The sequence below is a fragment of the Leptopilina heterotoma genome, unplaced genomic scaffold (assembly GCF_015476425.1).
Source record: "Leptopilina heterotoma isolate Lh14 unplaced genomic scaffold, ASM1547642v1 Lhet_66, whole genome shotgun sequence".
NCBI classification, from domain to species: Eukaryota; Metazoa; Arthropoda; class Insecta; order Hymenoptera; family Figitidae; genus Leptopilina; species Leptopilina heterotoma.
The window spans coordinates 226298-244647 of record NW_025111153.1 but is presented as its reverse complement, the minus strand read 5'-3'; the positions used below and the strand labels follow the sequence as shown (position 1 = coordinate 244647).

Genomic DNA, 18350 nt, shown 5'->3' with positions numbered 1-18350 from the left:
TAAGTGTAATTATTTATTTATTCCACAAACATTCTGATTTGTGTTGTTTTGCCGGATCTGTTTGCCAAAAAAGGAGCTAGATTTAATTATCATATTGCTTTGGTTTTAAAAAAATAAAGTAAAAAATGTCAGTATATTTTTTAAGAAGAGCATTATTAATGTAAGCATAAAAAAACTGAGATAAGTACTGCTGATATAATGTGATGACATTTAAAAGATTAACTTCATTAAATTTTATTCGTCTGATTAAAGACGGAATAAAATATTGACAAATGCATTGTATGAAATATAAGATACTTTAGTGTGTCACCGTATTTTAAAAATACTATTATACAATATTGACGGAAACAAAGATTTCTTTGCTTGTCTTTACGTTATATTTCACAAAAAGATTGACAATAAATTATTAAATTTCGACAAAAATGTTAAGTAAATATCCTTGATGAATATTAATTTATAAAAATAATACTTTTGTTACAAAAAAATGGTGTAAAATTACATTTAAAGACTAGAAGTAGCATTTTTGATATGCCCTAATCTCTAAGTTCAAAACTTAATTGATACTTAATATTTTAAAATCAGAAATAACGTTGATATGTTTCTTCTTCTTATACATTTATTTAAATATAATTTAAAAGGCTATATAATTAACCTGTATATATACTTTAATTTCCCCGCCGTATCATTCGGGTCCAATATTGGATTCAAATATATCGATAAAGGAAATTATAGATAGTTTAATAGAATGCAAGGAAGATAAAGCTTCAGGGCCGGACGGTATAAGGGGAATATTTTATAAGTCTTCCTCCGGATTGGATAGAATTTTTTGGAGCACTTTTAAATAGAATTATGGAGTTAGAGAGAGTCCTTAATGAATGGAGTCATTTACAAATGTTTATGCTCCATAAGAAAGGTGACCTCCCAGATCCTTATAATTATGGACCTATTATCCTGGTTAATGTGATAGCAAACATATTTACACAAATTTTATGTAAAAGAATGACCTTATGGGCCAATGACAATAATTTGATACCTGAGTTCCAATCCGGCTTTCGGCAGGGAAGAGGCTGCATAGATAATTTGTTTACATTCATGTCTCTCTTGCAAATACACATGTTGAAAGGTAATTCGGTTCAGTATGCGATTTTTGTAGATTTTAAGAGCGCTTTTCCCTACGTAGATCACCGATTATTGTGGCAAAAATTAAGTCATTGGAAATCAAGTTTGTGAACATTTTGAGAGATTTCCAAAGTAAATCAAATGTATACATTAAATCTAATGAAGGTATGACTGATGCGGTAAAAGTGACAAGAGGCGTTTTACAGGGAGAAGACCTGAGCCCTATATTGTTTATTTTATTTATCAAGGACTTAGAAGAGTTTTTAATCAAGGAGGGCTGTAGGGGTATAATAATTAATAAAATAACCGAAATATTTTTACTAGTCTACGCAGGCGACCTAGTTCTTCTGGCGGATTCCCCTTTGGAATGTTCGCGAAAGTTAAAAGCTTTATCTCTTTATTGTGAAACAAATAAACTAAATGTTAATGTTGAAAAAACAAAAATAATGATATTTTCAAAACAAAAAATTGTTGTACGATGTCGACTCGCAGACTGGGTTTCTCCCAAATTGGCGCCAGGTACAACGTCCTATTATGCGGTGATACGTCACAATTAACCTTAGCACCATATTGCCGCATAAAGACCAGAGAGACAGATAACCGGTTCATTGAATTTCCCTATAGCCCTGTCTTCGTCCTTTTTGGGTGAGCTGCCATTCCACGATTAGAAAAAAATACTTCTCACAATTTGGGTGCTCCGCTTTCTCTCTTAAGAGAGCTGTGCTGACCGCACCGGGCGAGCAGCACCACCAGCATGGTGTGCTGCTTTATCAAACTGGGGATGCCTCTTTACTTTAGTTAAAGGCGCGCAGCGGCAACCACAACTGATACAGCTGCTAACCTAAAAACTTTTCCGTGTAGGATAATTGTGGTTTTACTGCTGTTAGAAATATTTATGTTCAATAGCACAATTTTTTAGAATAAGAATTCTTTTTGGTTTTAATTTGAATTTCCGTTATTAATTACTTTTCTCGCATTTTTTTTTATTATTAGCAATATTATCGTCTCTATTATTATTATTTTATGATTAACTAATATTATTATCATCGCTATTAATCATTAGTATAACTATTACCATCGTTATTATCATTACGGTAACTATTACTTTTATTATTAGTATTATTTTATTATTATTATTATTATTAACCAATATGAGTATGGTTTCTTTTTTCTCGGTTCTGTTACTATTATCATTATTATTATTATTACTGGCACTATTAGTATATTATTATTACTATTACTATTGTTATTAATATTATGATTAGGCTTAATTAATAATGTTTCATTTTAACTGTATAACGATTGAATGGTTTGGAGGAAAAATATTGTAAGGCGATGAGGAATCGATGGGACAGACATGCCCCGTAACGGTAAGACGATAATTTGACCATTCCCTAAGGGTTAAGTGTTGTCCTTACGGTATAAAAGGGGCTGCGTTTAGATTATCGCTCTAAGTCAATTTTCCGGTATCTCCCTGAAAACACCAAACTATCGGTTTTAAGTGTCAAAAGAAAAAATAAATAATAATAAAGTGACCCGGTAAAAAGGCTTGAATAGAAAGGTATTAAAAATTATTTCATCATTATTATGAAGTCAAAAATTTTTAATACTTCTGAATTCCTTTTTTGTCCGCAAGATTTCAATACTTCTGTTAAGACAGAAACGCCTGTAAAACGAATCCTTTTCAATCCCCAAAGTTTACAATAATAGAGTGAATACTTTTTAATCCCTTGAAGTGGAATAAATTTGTGATCTATCTAATCCCTTTTAGTTCCTTGTCAATCAAGTGTAAGGTTTTGAAAATTTAATTCTTTTTAATGCCAAAATGAGGAACAATTGAGAAATTTTTTCCTAAAAAAAATGTATAGGTCAAAACGTGGGACAAGAACTTTTAACTGGTCAAAATAAACATTTACTTCTGCAATCCACCGCCCCTGCGCGTTGTTGGGCTGTATATTGTTATAACAATTGAAATAAATTATTTTATGCTTTAGTAATTATCTGGTGGTCATATTGGATGAATTTGAATTGATTTAGATCATGTGCAGCAACGGAATAAGAAAATAAACGTCCTTTTTTAAAAAAGTGTATTAATTTGTTAACTTTGATTAAAAAAATTATAAATAATTAAAATCCTCAAAATTGTCCTTGAAGGATGTCTTAAGAATTTATTCCCCTTTAATTTAAGACAAAGAACACTCAAATCGGTTAAAAATTGTAAGGTGTAGACATTTTTTAATAGTAAATTGTAAAAAAAATTCCACTGCGGGTCGGTGCACTGCAGAAGTAAATGTTTATTTTGACCAGTTAAAAGTTCTTGTCCCACGTTTTGACCTATACATTTTTTTAGGAAAAGACCTCACCTTTATGATAAAATTTTTTTTTTTTAAATAAAAACTGTCCATTTGATAAAAAAATGAAATTTTATTTTTTAATTTAATTTTTCAAGGTCAAAAAATTTTTTTTCAATGGTATTGCAAATTTTCGCAACTAATTGTCGATCTTCTAAGTTAATCACAATCGCTTTTGATCTTAAATTAGAAGTGGATACTGGCGCAATTTGAACGTTCTTTTTTATGATCCACATATGCAACACTTGTTTGCTACCAACAAAGAATGGTTCAACGATTAATTTGTGAACATGAATGGAACATGTTCCATCTGGCAATAAAAAAAATACCAGTAATTTAAGCGAAATCTCCATTATTTAGTTCTACAACTGTATCATTAAATTTTTTTGATCGAGTGTAACTTGTGCTGCTGAAAATGCAGTTATTAAAGAACCATCTTTCAAATTCCTTTTCAGTTACAGACTCAAAAATATTCGTCGGATTTGGAACATAAAATGTTACATTATTTACTTTCACAGCACTTTTAGTGTTAATTTTGGAAGAAAAAATAGTCTTACAATAATCGCTTGCTTTCTCGGAAATATCGTTGTTTTGCGGTCGAAGACGATATTTTAAAAGATTTAATGACTTTACAGACATTTGTTGCTCAACACTTTTCGGGCCATTGATAGTCTGTTTTAAGAAATAAATATTGTGTTCAAACGGGAACGCAGATGTTGCCCATGGAGGACCGGATTTTTTAATGGATTCAATGAAATGCAATAAAACATGAACGTTGAACGTCATACTGTCAACACTGTACAAATTTTCGTATTGAGCAACAAAAATCATCAAGTTCTGCTCGCACTCGTACAATTCATCATAGGATATTTCGGTTTTCAACAGAACAAACATACTATTTACAAACAGAATATAGTCAATACCATGTCAATATTTGCGAAATCAACGAAAGCTGATTCGCCCTTAACTCCTTGAAAAAAAGAGCCGTGTTCTTTGACACAAGCGATATCTTTCATGTGAGAAGCATGAGTTCTCAGTTCTGGTTCTTCTGATACGAAAGGATATCTGATCCCTATTTTAAAAATAAATAACCCTCGTTGGTAACAATAACTACAACCAAAATATCCATTAAACTGAAACCTGAATTGGAGAACAGCGCGTGCGACAGAGTCTGCGACAACACCAGATAGTGTGAAATGTATTTCAATTTCAGTGTTGAGATGTGCAATTTTGACTTTCATCCCTTTTGAATGTAAATTATTAGCTTGTTCTATAAATGATTGAATGAAAAGATTCATTAAATTTGGTTTAGGTTCATTTTTTACAATCATTAAACCTACTAGTAATACAAATTTAAATCTTAGATGAGCGGGTAAATTGTTTATAATTATTTGAAGGGGCCAAAATCCTCCTTTAGAAATATGAAATAATGGTGCACCATCTGTACTTATAATATAAGTTATTGTTGCCGCATACTTTCCAGTGGCAGTTTTATGCAAAATGCTGTCATCGATATCGCGTATAACTTTCTCATTACCTTTGCTTTCATGATAATCTGTGTCTTTTGGAACAAAATATTTTGCAGTCTCTTTATTTTCTAGTAGCATTTGCAGCTGATATTCTAAATCGATCCCAACGAAATAGTTAGAATTGCTTAGTGTTAATGTGTGTTCCATTTTACAAGTTTCACATAATACTTTTTTTCCTTTTATGCCCTTTTTTGATGACTTGTACAAAACTTTGTCAGTACATTCTTGACAGTAGAAATCATAAATAATTTTTTCAGGTTGTCGGTAAAATATTTTAGAAAGTGAATAGTTGGAAATGTTAAAATTTGAAAATTCTGGACCTGCAAAAATTTTTATCATTTCTATCAACATTTGTCGAGCCTCTTGTGAATCGCCAAACCTTAGGTTATACGCTACAACCATTTCGACCACGTCTCTTATAGTTATTCCTGATTTCTCAAACATAATTTTGTCACCGTCTTCAATAAAATTAGTTTTAAACTCTGAAGATTCCTGGTTAGGAAGTTGTTGTTCTGCATGTTGCGAATTTCTTTCAGGATAATCAATATCATCGTCAGAAAAGTTAAAAAAATCTTCGTCAATGTTCCAATTTTTGTCCTCGGGAAAGTAGCTTTCGCTTCACATCGAGTCATCCGAATTGTTCTTGTCAGCTTCAAATTTTTCAATAAACCCTCTATCTTCATGACTACCTCCGACCGTACTTACCCTGTAAAAAAAAGTATTGGGAGGTACGGGATTCCGTTTTGCAAGTGCCAACCTGCCAATGCGGTATTCGCGAATTACAGCATTGGGTGTCCTGGTGAATACGGAAATCAAGGGGTCCCAATGCGGTGCAAGTTTTAAGCTTTAAAAAAACGAAAATACGTGACAGGAGGAAATAATTAGTGTCAGTGCAGAAATATGCGAGTTAAAGGAATGAGAAAATAATAATAGTGAGTGTAAAAATGAAACTTTAAGAAAAAAAGGTAAGTTGAACTGTCAAATATGAGTCCAATGTGGCGTAGGCTGCTTTCAATGCGGTACACAATCGGTACATAGTGCAAGTCGCCAGTAGAGGGCAGAAGCAAGCAGAGCGAACACAGTGGCCCAGCTGACATATGATTTCCCAGTAAGAAACGAAAAATTGAAAAGGATTGAAATAATTCAAACTCTGTATGGTGTAGTAGAAATTATCCAATACTTTTGAATGCCATTTCTGTCCAATACTTTTCTATACCATGATAGGACCACGTTTCGTCTAAAAATGAATGCTATTTAATTCTTTTTGTAATTTTTAACAAAGACAAAATTTTTTTCTGAATGCTTTCCAATCCCATCCGAAATTATTACAGCCTGTCATTATATCACTTTTCAATTTTTCATTGGAACCGCGTTTCTGCATGCATTCAAGCAATCTTCTGGATTTTTGTAATTTATAAGATACATACAGTGGCAGATTTTGTAAAAAGTGTTTGTGTTCAAAGAAAAACTTGCTGAAAAATTGATTGTTTACCAATTTAACGTCATTTAAACGAGTCAGGGCCGTTATTCTGTTAGACAATAAATCATAACCTAAAAATTTCAGAGACCTTTAAACACTTTTAACTCTCTTAACTGATAATTTAATAATTATTCCTTTTTAAAATAGCAAATAAATTCATGAGTGCAGTTATTTGAAAGTAATTGAACATTCTATATGTCAACAATATTAGTATTATATTATTATACTACTGTCGCGGAATTCAGAAGCATAGGGCAGAAATGGTATTCAAAAGGATAGAATTTTTTTAATGCTTCTTAATCTTTGCTTTCTTACTGGGTATTCAAGAGGATTGATATGGTTACTATTTATATTGCTCTCACTGGATAGAAAAGTATTGGACAGAAATGGCATTCAAAAGAATAGAATTTTTTTAATACTTTTCAATTTTTCGTTTCTTACTGGGTTGCATTACATTACTTTCCAATTTTTTATTTTATAACCACGTTTCTGCATGAATCTAAACAATATTTTCGATTATTGTAATTTAGAAGATGCTTACCAACCCTGTAAAAAAAAAGTATTGGGAGGTACGGGATTCCGTATTGCAAGTGCCAACCTGCCAATGCGGTATTCGCGAAATACCGCATTGGGTGTCGTGGTGAATACGGAAATCAAGGGGTCCCAATGCGGTGCAAGTTTTAAGCTTTAAAAAAATCGAAAATACGTGACAGGAGGAAATAATTAGTGTCAGTGCAGAAATATGCAAGTTAAAGGAATGAGAAAATAATAATAGTGAGTGTAAAAATGAAACTTTAAGAAAAAAAGGTAAGTTGAACTGTCAAATATGAGTCCAATGCGGCGTAGGCTGCTTTCAAGGGGGTGCTACCCTCTGTACCAAAAACATAAGTTCGAATGCTCATTATGCCGAATTTACAATTTAGAAATGACCAGATACGCGAATCCTCAATAACCTAAATTGTATATTGAATGAAATTCAAAAGTAGGGAATAATCATTTGATATATTCTGCATATGGAGAATATTATTTTAAACTAATTCTTTTTTTCCACAATTTGAAATTATTGCAATTTTTATTTTTGGAATTTCCACTTTACCTACATTTTAATAGATCGAAACGTAAAATATCAGAATTGACATTTAATTGAAATATGATGGAGAATAAATATATATTCACTGAATAAAAAGATTAAATAATTATTAAATGTTTGAATTTAATAAAAACATATTGTTCAAAAGTTACAGTGCGAATTGTACAGAATATATATTAATAAGAAATATAATTTGGCAGAATGTCGATTCGATCGATTTTATATTTGCAAGAAATTCAATTTGACAGAATATCAATTTATAAGAAACACGTTTTCGTAGAACTTTAACTTGTCAGAATTGTAATTTTGTAGAATATTAATATTGGCAAATCTAATTTTGGTAGAAATCTGCTTTATCAGAATGATCACATGTTCGAATCCTCAAAAGTTAGAATTCCATTTTTACCGAAAATGGATTCCACATAAATATTTGGCGCAAATTTTAAAATTCTGATTTCTGATTGGTCGATTTTAAAATTTGCGCCAAATATTTATGTGGAATCCATTTTCGGTAAAAATGGAATTCTAACTTTTGAGGATTCGAACATGTGATCATTCTGATAAAGCAGATTTCTACCAAAATTAGATTTGCCAATATTAATATTCTACAAAATTACAATTCTGACAAGTTAAAGTTCTACGAAAACGTGTTTCTTATAAATTGATATTCTGTCAAATTGAATTTCTTGCAAATATAAAATCGATCGAATCGACATTCTGCCAAATTATATTTCTTATTAATATATATTCTGTACAATTCGCACTGTAACTTTTGAACAATATGTTTTTATTAAATTCAAACATTTAATAATTATTTAATCTTTTTATTCAGTGAATATATATTTATTCTCCATCATATTTCAATTAAATGTCAATTCTGATATTTTACGTTTCGATCTATTAAAATGTAGGTAAAGTGGAAATTCCAAAAATAAAAATTGCAATAATTTCAAATTGTGGAAAAAAAGAATTAGTTTAAAATAATATTCTCCATATGCAGAATATATCAAATGATTATTCCCTACTTTTGAATTTCATTCAATATACAATTTAGGTTATTGAGGATTCGCGTATCTGGTCATTTCTAAATTGTAAATTCGGCATAATGAGCATTCGAACTTATGTTTTTGGTACAGAGAGTAGCACCCCGCTTTCAATGCGGTACACAATCGGTACATAGTGCAAGTCGCCAGTAGAGGGCAGAAGCAAGCAGAGCGAATCGAGCGAACACAGTGGCCCAGCTGACATATGATTTGCATTACATTACTTTCCAATTTTTTATTTTATAACCACGTTTCTGCATGAATCTAAACAATATTTTCGATTATTGTAATTTAGAAGATGCTTACCAATTGTACGTTGGCAGATTTAGTGAAAAGTGTCTGTGTACGGAGACAAATGTGTTAGAAAATGTTTGTTTACCTATTTCACGCCATTCAAACCAGTCAAAGTTTCTTTTGCTGTGGCTCATTGACATCAGCCTATGCCGCATTGGGCCCATATTTGACAGTTCAACTTACCTTTTTTCTTAAAGTTTCATTTTCACACTCACTATTATTATTTTCTTATTCCTTTAACTCGCATATTTCTCCACTGACACTAATTATTTCCTCCTGTCACGTATTTTCGTTTTTTTAAAGCTTAAAACTGGCACCGCATTGGGACCCCTTGATTTCCGTATTCACCAGGACACCCAATGCGGTAATTCGCGAATAGGTACCGCATTGGCAGGTTGGCACTTGCAATACGGAATCCCGTACCTCCCAATACTTTTTTTTACAGGGTATTCCTAAATGAAAAAAGAGCCTCATGATTAATTGCTGGGTAGCGCGATAATTTATATAATTACATTGTTAAAACTACATATTATATACTTTTACTGTTTTTAAAATGACTTTTACTACGATTTTGGAAAACTAATCATTTCTAAAGGTATACTGCCACAGCTCGCTGCTGCTTGCCTGCGAGTCAATAAATATTGACTCGTTAAACAAATTATTATAAAATATTGAAAACATATTTGGGGTCGTTATAAAATCTCAAATGTTTACTCAGAATGTAGAAGAATATTTAAAGTCATTTTAATTTAAGTTATTTTTAAAGAAATAATTATTATTATACATAACTGAGAAAATTATTAGAATTAAATTTTCAATTTATATTATTTAAAAATTTTAAAGTATATAAAAACTTCAACAAATTTTGATACTAATAATTTCATAAATTTGACATCAGATTTTCTACATTCAAAATAATTAAACTTTCATACATGCCTTCAACTTTTGTTTTAAATGCATTTTTCCACCTATTAAAAGTTTTGTCACAAATCTGTTCTTGCTGAAAATCTTTATCTAACGCTAACTTATAACGTTTTGCTTTAACATGTCTATTGCCCTCATCCATTTTAGATTTGTTCAAAAATTTTAGTTTTCAATAAGTACGTTCTTAATTGAAATCCAGAAAAAACAGAAAAATGGAAACATTAAACTAATAGCTAACAGCACCGTTGGTTTGATGAATCTTGTATTTTTTCAAAACAATAGTAAATATTTTAAATAGTTAAATAAATGTAAGTTTAAAGGTAAAGATTATGTAATTGTAGACATAACCTCAAAACTAAAAGTTTTACAGCTATTATACAAATAAAAATTTATGAATGATTATATATAATTACCAGTTTATTCACGTTGATATATATATATATATATTGAAACATCATTAATTATTATAATTATTATTAATTTAATATCTAAAAATATAATATTTCAACTAAAATAAATATTATTTAAGGTAAGTATTGAAATACGATTTATTCTTATAATAAATACAAAACAAACAAATATATAAATATCACTTTATTTTAATCACAAACACACATATATACACAAAGTACAATTATTTTTTAAAAATTGTCATTTTTATTATTTTTATTATGTGAGAAAAAAACACTTGTACGCACAATTTAATTGTTTATAATTTCACATTTATTGGATGCAAAATAAAATCGACAAATGACGCGAATCACATGTAAGCACTGTTGTAAAAAAAGGTTGGGTCTATAGGGATAGGTAGTTAAACGTATAACTTGAAATATTAATAATAAATGTAATAATAATAATAAAAATAATAATAATAATACTGACAGAAATAATAATAGTATATTTATGAACTAGATATAATTTGCTTTGAAGTTACTTTGAATCGGAAGAAATAAATGTATTTTCAAGCTATTGCAGAAACACCTTTACAATGAGGTGTGTGAACGGAAGGCGATTTTGACATTTTTCGGTAATTTTCCCTAAACCCTAAACTTTTCGATTTATTTTCAAACAACTAGATTTTTATTACAATCTAATCAGATGAGGAGGTATTAGTTTTGTGCGAATTTATATTATTTGATTTATTTTTATTTTTTTATATTTATCTATTGTGGACTTAACCTATACCCAACTGAAAAAGTCCGTCTTTTTGAGATTTGAAATAATTCACATGGAAATCCACATGGAAATCCACATGGAAATTTTCTATTTTTTCTATTTTTAAATATTTTTAAAAATAAACATCAAATTCGAATTTGAGACCCCAAAGGGGTCTCACTCACTACTTTCTGCATTTTTAGAGAGGTTTTCGTTCATATTTTGAGTTTATTAAGAATATAAAAAAATCCATGCGGAAATCCACATGGCAGTCCATGCGGATTTCATGTGGATAGTTTCAAATCTCCATATGTATTTCTACCTAAAAAGTCCATGGGAAAATCCAGACGATTTTTTCAGCTGGGTAATATTTCTATCGATCTTTGCTATCACAACAACAAACAAAATATACTAAATTTGTTTGTTTTTAAAATAGTGATTAAACTTCTTAATTACATCTAGTTCATAAATATACTATTATTATTATTATTATTATTAGAGTTGTGCAAAAAGCTCGAGGCTCGAGGCTCGAGCGAGCTTTTTCGAGCTTTTCATTTTTCGGGCCGAGCCGAGCCGAGCCTAATCAGTTCGAGCTCGAGCCGAGTTCGAGCCGAGCCGAGCTGTGTAAAAAGCTCGAATAGTTTCGAGTACTCGAGTTAATTCGAGTACTCGAATTTTTCGAGCACTCGAGGGAATTCGAGTACTCGAATTTTTTCGAGCTCTGAGTAAATTCGAGTTCTAGAGAAAATTCATAGAATTTTCGCATTTATTATATTTAGCAAATAGAAATATTGATTCAGTAATTCAAAAAAATTCGAAATTTTTTACTTATTAATAGTTTTTTTAGTAAGTCAAAAGCTCGAATCCATTCGAGTACTCGAAAAATTCGAGTACTCGAATTCACTCGAGTGCTCGAATTTAATCGAGTACTCGAATTTACCCGAGTACTCGAATTTTTCGAGTACTCGAAGTCACTCGAGTACTCGAAAATTTCGAGTACTCGATACATCGAGCCGGCTCGGGCTCGGCTCGGCTCGGCCCGAAAAAATTTCGGCTCGGCTCGGCTCGACTTTTCGAGCTTTTTGCACATCTCTAATTATTATTATTATTATTATTATTATTATTATTAATATTATTATTATTATTATTACTACATTTATTATTAATATTTCAAGTTACGTGTAACTACCCATCCCTATAGACCCAACCTTTTTTACAACAGTGCTTATATGTGATTCGCGTCATTTGTGGATTTTATTTTGCATCCTATAAATGTGAAATTATAAACAATTATATTGTGCGTACAAGTGTTTTTTCTCACATAATAAAAATAATAAAAATGACAATTTTTAAAAAATAATTGTACTATGTGTATATATGTGTGTTTGTGATTATAAATAAAGTGATATTTATATATTTGTTTGTTATGTTGTATTTATTATAAGAATAAATCGTATTTCAATACTAACCTTAAATAATATTTATTTTAGTTGCAATATTATATTTAATATATTAAATTAATAATAATTATAATAATTAATGATGTTTCATTATATATATATATATACCCCCACAGCACCGAAACTTTCCTAAAAATTTATTAAATATATTTACTTGCAATGTTCGGAATATGTAATTGCAATGTTTATTGAAAGTTAAGTAAAGAACAATTTTCACTAAACTTTTTAGTTAAATATGCCGAATATTGCAAGTAAATATTTAATAAAATTTTAGGAAAGTTTCGGTGCTGTGGGGGTATATTTATATTTTTTTTAAAAAAATGGTATTCATATATGACCGTAAATACGACCCTAAATACGGGCATAAATACGGCTGTATTTACTGTTTCAATTACACTACCCTACTGAGGCCCGTATTTAGGGTCGTATTCACAGTCATATTTACGCTCGTATTTACAGTCGTTTTTTTCAGTAGGGACAGCATTAATGCATCTGAGTGTACATAAAATTATATATAAACGAAACAAGTTTTAGAAGATTTATTCTAAATATAAAAAACATCTTAAATGGAAAAGAATTTATAAAAAAAAGTTTGATACCAGTCGTTCTTCGAATTGTAAAAACTTGTTTTAACCTTTCTATTTCTAGAGGCTCTAGAGAGATGATATTTAGTAAAATGCTTTCAGTTTCTTTTGATTATTCAATCGAGTTTTAATACTTACTATTCACTTGTCAACTAATTATTATTAATATATCAACAGATATTACTTCTAGGAAAATTTCTTTCTGATTAATAGTTATGTGGCAATTACACATCTTTGTTGTGTCATTAATTTTCTGTCAAATACGAATGGAATTATTTGATTTTGTGGTGAGTTTGTCAATTTTTAAATCAAAAGCAATTACTTTAAAAAAAATAAAGAAAAATTTATAGATTTTTTAAAATTGAAAATTAAACATTTATTCAAAGTTGCAATTATTTCTTTTAAATAAATTTTTAATTTATTTTCTGGTGTTCTAAAACAATTTTATTATATTAAGTTCCAATAATATGACATTCTTTTACTAATGATGAAGTATGATTAATAAAGGCATCATTGTTGTGTCATTAATTTTCTGTGAAATACGAATAGAATTATTTGATTTTATGGTGGATTCGTCATTTTTTTAAAATCAAAAGCAATTACATTTAAAAAAATAAAGAAAAATTAATAGATTTTCTTAAATTGAAAATTAAACATTTATTCAAAGTTGCAATTATTTCTTTTAAATAAATTTTAAATTTATCTTCTGATGTTTTAAACAAAATTATAATATATTAAATTCCAATATATTATATTAAATTGTTTCACTAATTTTTCAATTTAATATAAAGTACTTTAATTAAAAACTATGTTTATAATGCTTTAACTTCAATGAAATTTTTAAATTTTATTATTTAAATAACATTTTTTTAATTTTTCAGACAAACTCGACGACATGCCAAAATGAAAATATGATTTTCTATCCATTGATTGAAAATTACACATCATGGATGTGTGATTGTATTATAAAATATTTATATTTTCCTGCAACTGATTCTTGTCACGAACCATACCGACAAGGACCATGTCCAACCGGACAATATTTGTTGTTTTCGGAAAAAGAGAATAGCGGAAAATGTGAAAGAAATCCTTGCATTCATGATGGTCTTGTGCCATTTAAGGGAGGATGTTACTCCCTCGGATTATCTGGACCACCTTGTGATAAAGAAGATAACACTATTCTATTAGTTACTCTCGATTTCAAATTGACTTGCTCATATCCTATATTTTTTGGAATCATAAATGCACCTGGAAAAACTTGCCCGACTGGAAGTCGACGAATTTCTTTAGGAATATGCAAAAAGATTTTGTAACGATGTTAATAAAAAATACTTTTTTATGTGATGAAAATGTTAAAATACTTTATTAAAACTGTTTTTAGAAAGTTTTAGGTTTTCATTGTTAAGCTTTTCAAATTTTTTTAGTTAACAATTTTTTTTTCATAAATGTTAAGAAATTTTTTTATACTCGTTCACCTTGAATTAAAGAATAATTTGTTTTTTGTTATTTATCGTCTATAAAACTGAAATTAATGAGCTGATGATTTCAGTGTCTCTCAGACTTTCAAGGACCCTTGAACATTAATTATCCTTTTTTAAAATTGTAGTTTTTCCGCCAAATCAAGGAAAAATGTGGATTCTACAAATTTTTCTTATGACTTTAATTTTCTTTCAATCATTTTGTCATGAAGTTGACATTTTGGTAAGATTTTAATGTTTTTAATATATAATTCTTTTCAGCAGTTCATTTATTACCCATCTGTCTTTTCTAAAAAACAGTTTTCAATTTTCTATAGAATAATATTTTCATATTTAATTTTGAAAGAAACTAAATATTTTAGAAATTATAAAACATTTTAGGTAAGAACTATAAAAATACATCTTTTTCTATTTTTATAAAAACTAATTATTATTGAAAAAACAAAAAATATTGCTGGTTATAATCTATACTCAGAAGAAAGTAATTTCTTATTAAGAGGAAGAATCTTCTGATATTTAAAGAAATTTATTTTTGATACTACATGTAAAAAAAGTATGATTGTATTGAAATTTTCTAAAATGATTATATTAACAATTTACTAGTGCATTTCATCTTTGAAACCATCCATTTAAATAAAATATTATCATAACATGATTTTAATTAATGTTTTATGATGTAACATTGCATTAAGGTGAGCATAAACGTTTCTATTATAGAAATTTAAGAGACCATCGAACATCTCACTCAAAATTGATTTATTTTAATTTTCAGACCTGTCCACACAGAATGCAACCATTTCCAGGATTGGAACCAAACACATGGGTTTGCGATTGCATTAAACCATTCATTTACCATACCGAAACGAATTCTTGTCATGAAGCCTTCTTCCAAGGTCCATGTGCAGATAATCATTATTTAGTGTTTCCCAAAGGAAAGTTAAATGCAAAATGTAAAGAAAATCCTTGTCATAAATATGCCGTTGTCCCCTTTAATGGAAAGTGTGTACAACTTTTTGCGTATGGCCCACATTGTCCAGATGATTTCACTCAATTACTTGTTAATGATAATTATGAGCTCTATTGTGGTGTACCAAAATCGTATACCATTATAACGGCTCCTCCAAAAGCTTGTGAAAAAGGAAATCGCAGAACGTCTATAGGACTTTGTAAAAAGGTTCTGGAATGATTTTTGATGTGGCCCATAAACAATTTAATTTATTAAAGTATAATTTCCAAGTTTATTTAATGTTTATGTAAAGAATAATTATTTTTTAAATTATAAAGTTGTTCATATTATTTATCCTTTCACAAGTTTCCAGATTTCGAGTTTAGTCATTTATAAATATATGTAAATTTTTTATACAGTATCGTCGGAAATTATCGGTACGGCTCAAAAACATACTAATTTTTAAACCACGATTTTTTTGTAAAAACACTTGTTCGATTTGTATGAAAATGGCGGCCGATTTCTCCCTTGGGCAAGAAAAATGCATGTGAACAGCTAATTTTCTTGCCCTTGGGAGAACACGGCCGCCATTTTCATACGGTCGAAGAAATGAATGACTTTCCTCCCTGTCGGCTGGTATCAGAAAGCGCCGTTTTTGTGCATGTGGGATAAAAATTGACTTTAAACAACAAATTTTTTTCTCTGTAATAATTTTATTTTAACCCTTCGTCAGTCGCATCAAATTTTGTAACGCGGTTAATCGCAGGTGAGTAAACTGCTTACCATTATAAATTAGTCCAAAATTGTTATAAAATGACAAATTTTTTTGAAATGTTAATTAGAATTTCTAAAAAACATATTGTTATTAAAATTTTCTTTCATTTTCTGTTAATTATTTAAAAAATAAAAAATTAATAACATGTGAAATTGAGTATATACTCGGTTAGTTGCACGGTAAGAAGTTTCCGTACTTTACGTCAAAAATATACGACATTTTCTATGCTTTCAAATTCAATAAAAATAAATAAACACAAAAATTCTTTTAACCCCTTTACTGCGACTACAATTTCAAAGAAAGTGATTAAAATTCAGAAAAAAAAATTTTTTGGATTTCAAAAAAATTTTCTATATATGGGTGATTCTCCTGAAAGGGACCACTTCACGTGTCTCCAACATGAGGTTCATTATTTAAATTAATTTTTCATTAATATTTTATCAAGTTTAAATTTTTTGAAAAATTTATTTATAATCTACGAAGATTTATCTATCTTTATATAATCTTCTATTGCTTATATTTAAATTTCTTCCTATTTAAAAAACATATTTAATTTTGTCATCGAATTTTGGTTAAACAGAATGTATATTTTATAATTATATTTTAACGTATTTAAACAATTTCAACATATTTATGATATATATCAAATTAAAGTTCAGAATATAAGGATTATTTTTTACTTACATTTGTTTAAAATAAGGTAAAAAAAGTTATTTAAATTATTAATTAAAATAGTATTATCAATGAGAGTAAAAATTAAATTCATCTCCGAAGCCTCATTTTCTATATAATAACATCATATTTTTTAACGTTTTAAACATAATATGTAATCGATGTGAAAATATTTGATGATTAAAACTAAAAATATTGTTTAAAAAATTGTAATATTTTTAAAATTAGAAAAAATGAGAATTTTTTCATTAAATTATTATCAATTCATCTCCGAAGCCTTTTTTATATTTGATAGGCGTTTTCTTTTGTTTTTAATTTTTTAATCATTGTTTTGAAATATTTAACCCTCAAATTAAATTATTAATTTAATAAAAATAAAATATACAAGCAAAAAGTGCAATAAATTAAAACATAACAATTTATTATTTAAAAAAAATATTCCTACCGAGTTTTTTTTACAAAATAATTAATTTAAAAGTTATAATTAATTATACTTAACCTCTAGAACACATGATAGTAAAATGTTCCTGGAGGTCTTATTTCTGAAAATTAATTTTGCGCAACTTATATTTTTATCTTTAAACATTTTCTAAACTTATTTATGAAAGAAAAGTAACAAAAAAAGAATAATTTGATTTTTTGGAAATTCAACCAAAAAAGGGTCCCTCTCAGGAGAATCACCCATATGGGTTTTTGGGGTTACTGATTACGCATTTGAAATTTTGAAAATTCAAAATGTCGGAACTAATATGGCGGATGCATTTCTAAAACCTACATTATTTTGTTTCAAAATGGTTACTCACAAGTTTTCGGGGTAACTAATCACGAATGTGATATCAGTGTTCAAAAATTAAAAATGGCGGATGCAATATGGCGGACGAATTCTTAAAAAATTGGACAAGTGCGAGTTGTACTCGCACTGCAATGGCGGGTTCCGTACACATATATTAAAACAATACTTGCAAAATTTATCGGTAATTGGTAGAATTAAAATCAATTAAAAAATATATTATAATCATTTGATAAAAAAAATAACTAAAAAAAATTAAAGTATTGTCCCAGTGGGCACACTTGTTCAAAAGACGTCCTAAGGATGTCTTTTTACGGACGTCTTTTGGACTTGTACAAAAAGACGTCTTTAAGACGTCTTAAAGACGTCCTATTCATGTTCTATGTCTTGGCCATTAGATGTCTTTAAAGTGTCTAAAAGACGTCTTTTTCATTCAACATTTGAAAATAGAAAAATTTTCATAAATAGAAAATATTATTTTCTAAGTTCAACTTGGACTTAGAAATTTATGAATGTGAAATTCATTGGAATTTTTCTAAGTTAAATTCATTTCATTGACAAGTGAGATCGTTAACTTTGTAGAGTTTCATATCTGTCTTGAACGGCTGAGGTGCTTAAGGTGCAGTGTTTTAAGCCCAAGGTATCCGAGTTTGATCCCAG

General features: G+C 28.9%; 3 protein-coding genes across 3 annotated transcripts; 2 read left to right on the top strand and 1 right to left on the bottom strand.

Annotated features, from left to right (window-relative positions):
* Positions 1-4313: 4313 nt before the first annotated feature.
* Positions 4314-5401, bottom strand: LOC122510085. The gene is made up of 2 exons (XM_043624495.1): positions 5320-5401; positions 4314-5223 (listed from the first exon to the last, which is right to left on the bottom strand). The coding sequence occupies exons 1-2, from the start codon at positions 5399-5401 to the stop codon at positions 4370-4372; spliced, it is 936 nt and encodes a 311-aa protein (XP_043480430.1). The 3' UTR covers positions 4314-4369.
* Positions 5402-12800: 7399 nt separating this feature from the next.
* Positions 12801-14342, top strand: LOC122510081. Its single transcript, XM_043624489.1, has 2 exons — positions 12801-13316; positions 13911-14342. Exons 1-2 carry the CDS (start codon positions 13245-13247, stop codon positions 14340-14342), a joined length of 504 nt encoding a protein of 167 aa, XP_043480424.1. The 5' UTR covers positions 12801-13244.
* A 233-nt stretch (positions 14343-14575) lies between these two features.
* On the top strand, positions 14576-15786 carry LOC122510075. The gene is made up of 2 exons (XM_043624484.1): positions 14576-14730; positions 15280-15786. The coding sequence occupies exons 1-2, from the start codon at positions 14659-14661 to the stop codon at positions 15691-15693; spliced, it is 486 nt and encodes a 161-aa protein (XP_043480419.1). The 5' UTR covers positions 14576-14658; the 3' UTR covers positions 15694-15786.
* The last annotated feature ends 2564 nt before the right edge of the window (positions 15787-18350 follow it).

What these genes read in the sequence shown, in the direction of transcription:
- LOC122510085 (XM_043624495.1), bottom strand. Translation starts at nt 5,401, where the DNA reads ATGGTTGTAGCGTATAACCTAAGGTTTGGCGATTCACAAGAGGCTCGA. An exon ending in AATGATAAAAATTTTTGCAG is followed by an intron (nt 5,224 to 5,319) that starts GTCCAGAATTTT and finishes TCTACTGTCAAG; the next exon opens with AATGTACTGACAAAGTTTTG.
- LOC122510081 (XM_043624489.1), top strand. Translation starts at nt 13,245, where the DNA reads ATGTGGCAATTACACATCTTTGTTGTGTCATTAATTTTCTGTCAAATA. An exon ending in TGGAATTATTTGATTTTGTG is followed by an intron (nt 13,317 to 13,910) that starts GTGAGTTTGTCA and finishes TTAATTTTTCAG; the next exon opens with ACAAACTCGACGACATGCCA.
- LOC122510075 (XM_043624484.1), top strand. Translation starts at nt 14,659, where the DNA reads ATGTGGATTCTACAAATTTTTCTTATGACTTTAATTTTCTTTCAATCA. An exon ending in GTCATGAAGTTGACATTTTG is followed by an intron (nt 14,731 to 15,279) that starts GTAAGATTTTAA and finishes TTTAATTTTCAG; the next exon opens with ACCTGTCCACACAGAATGCA.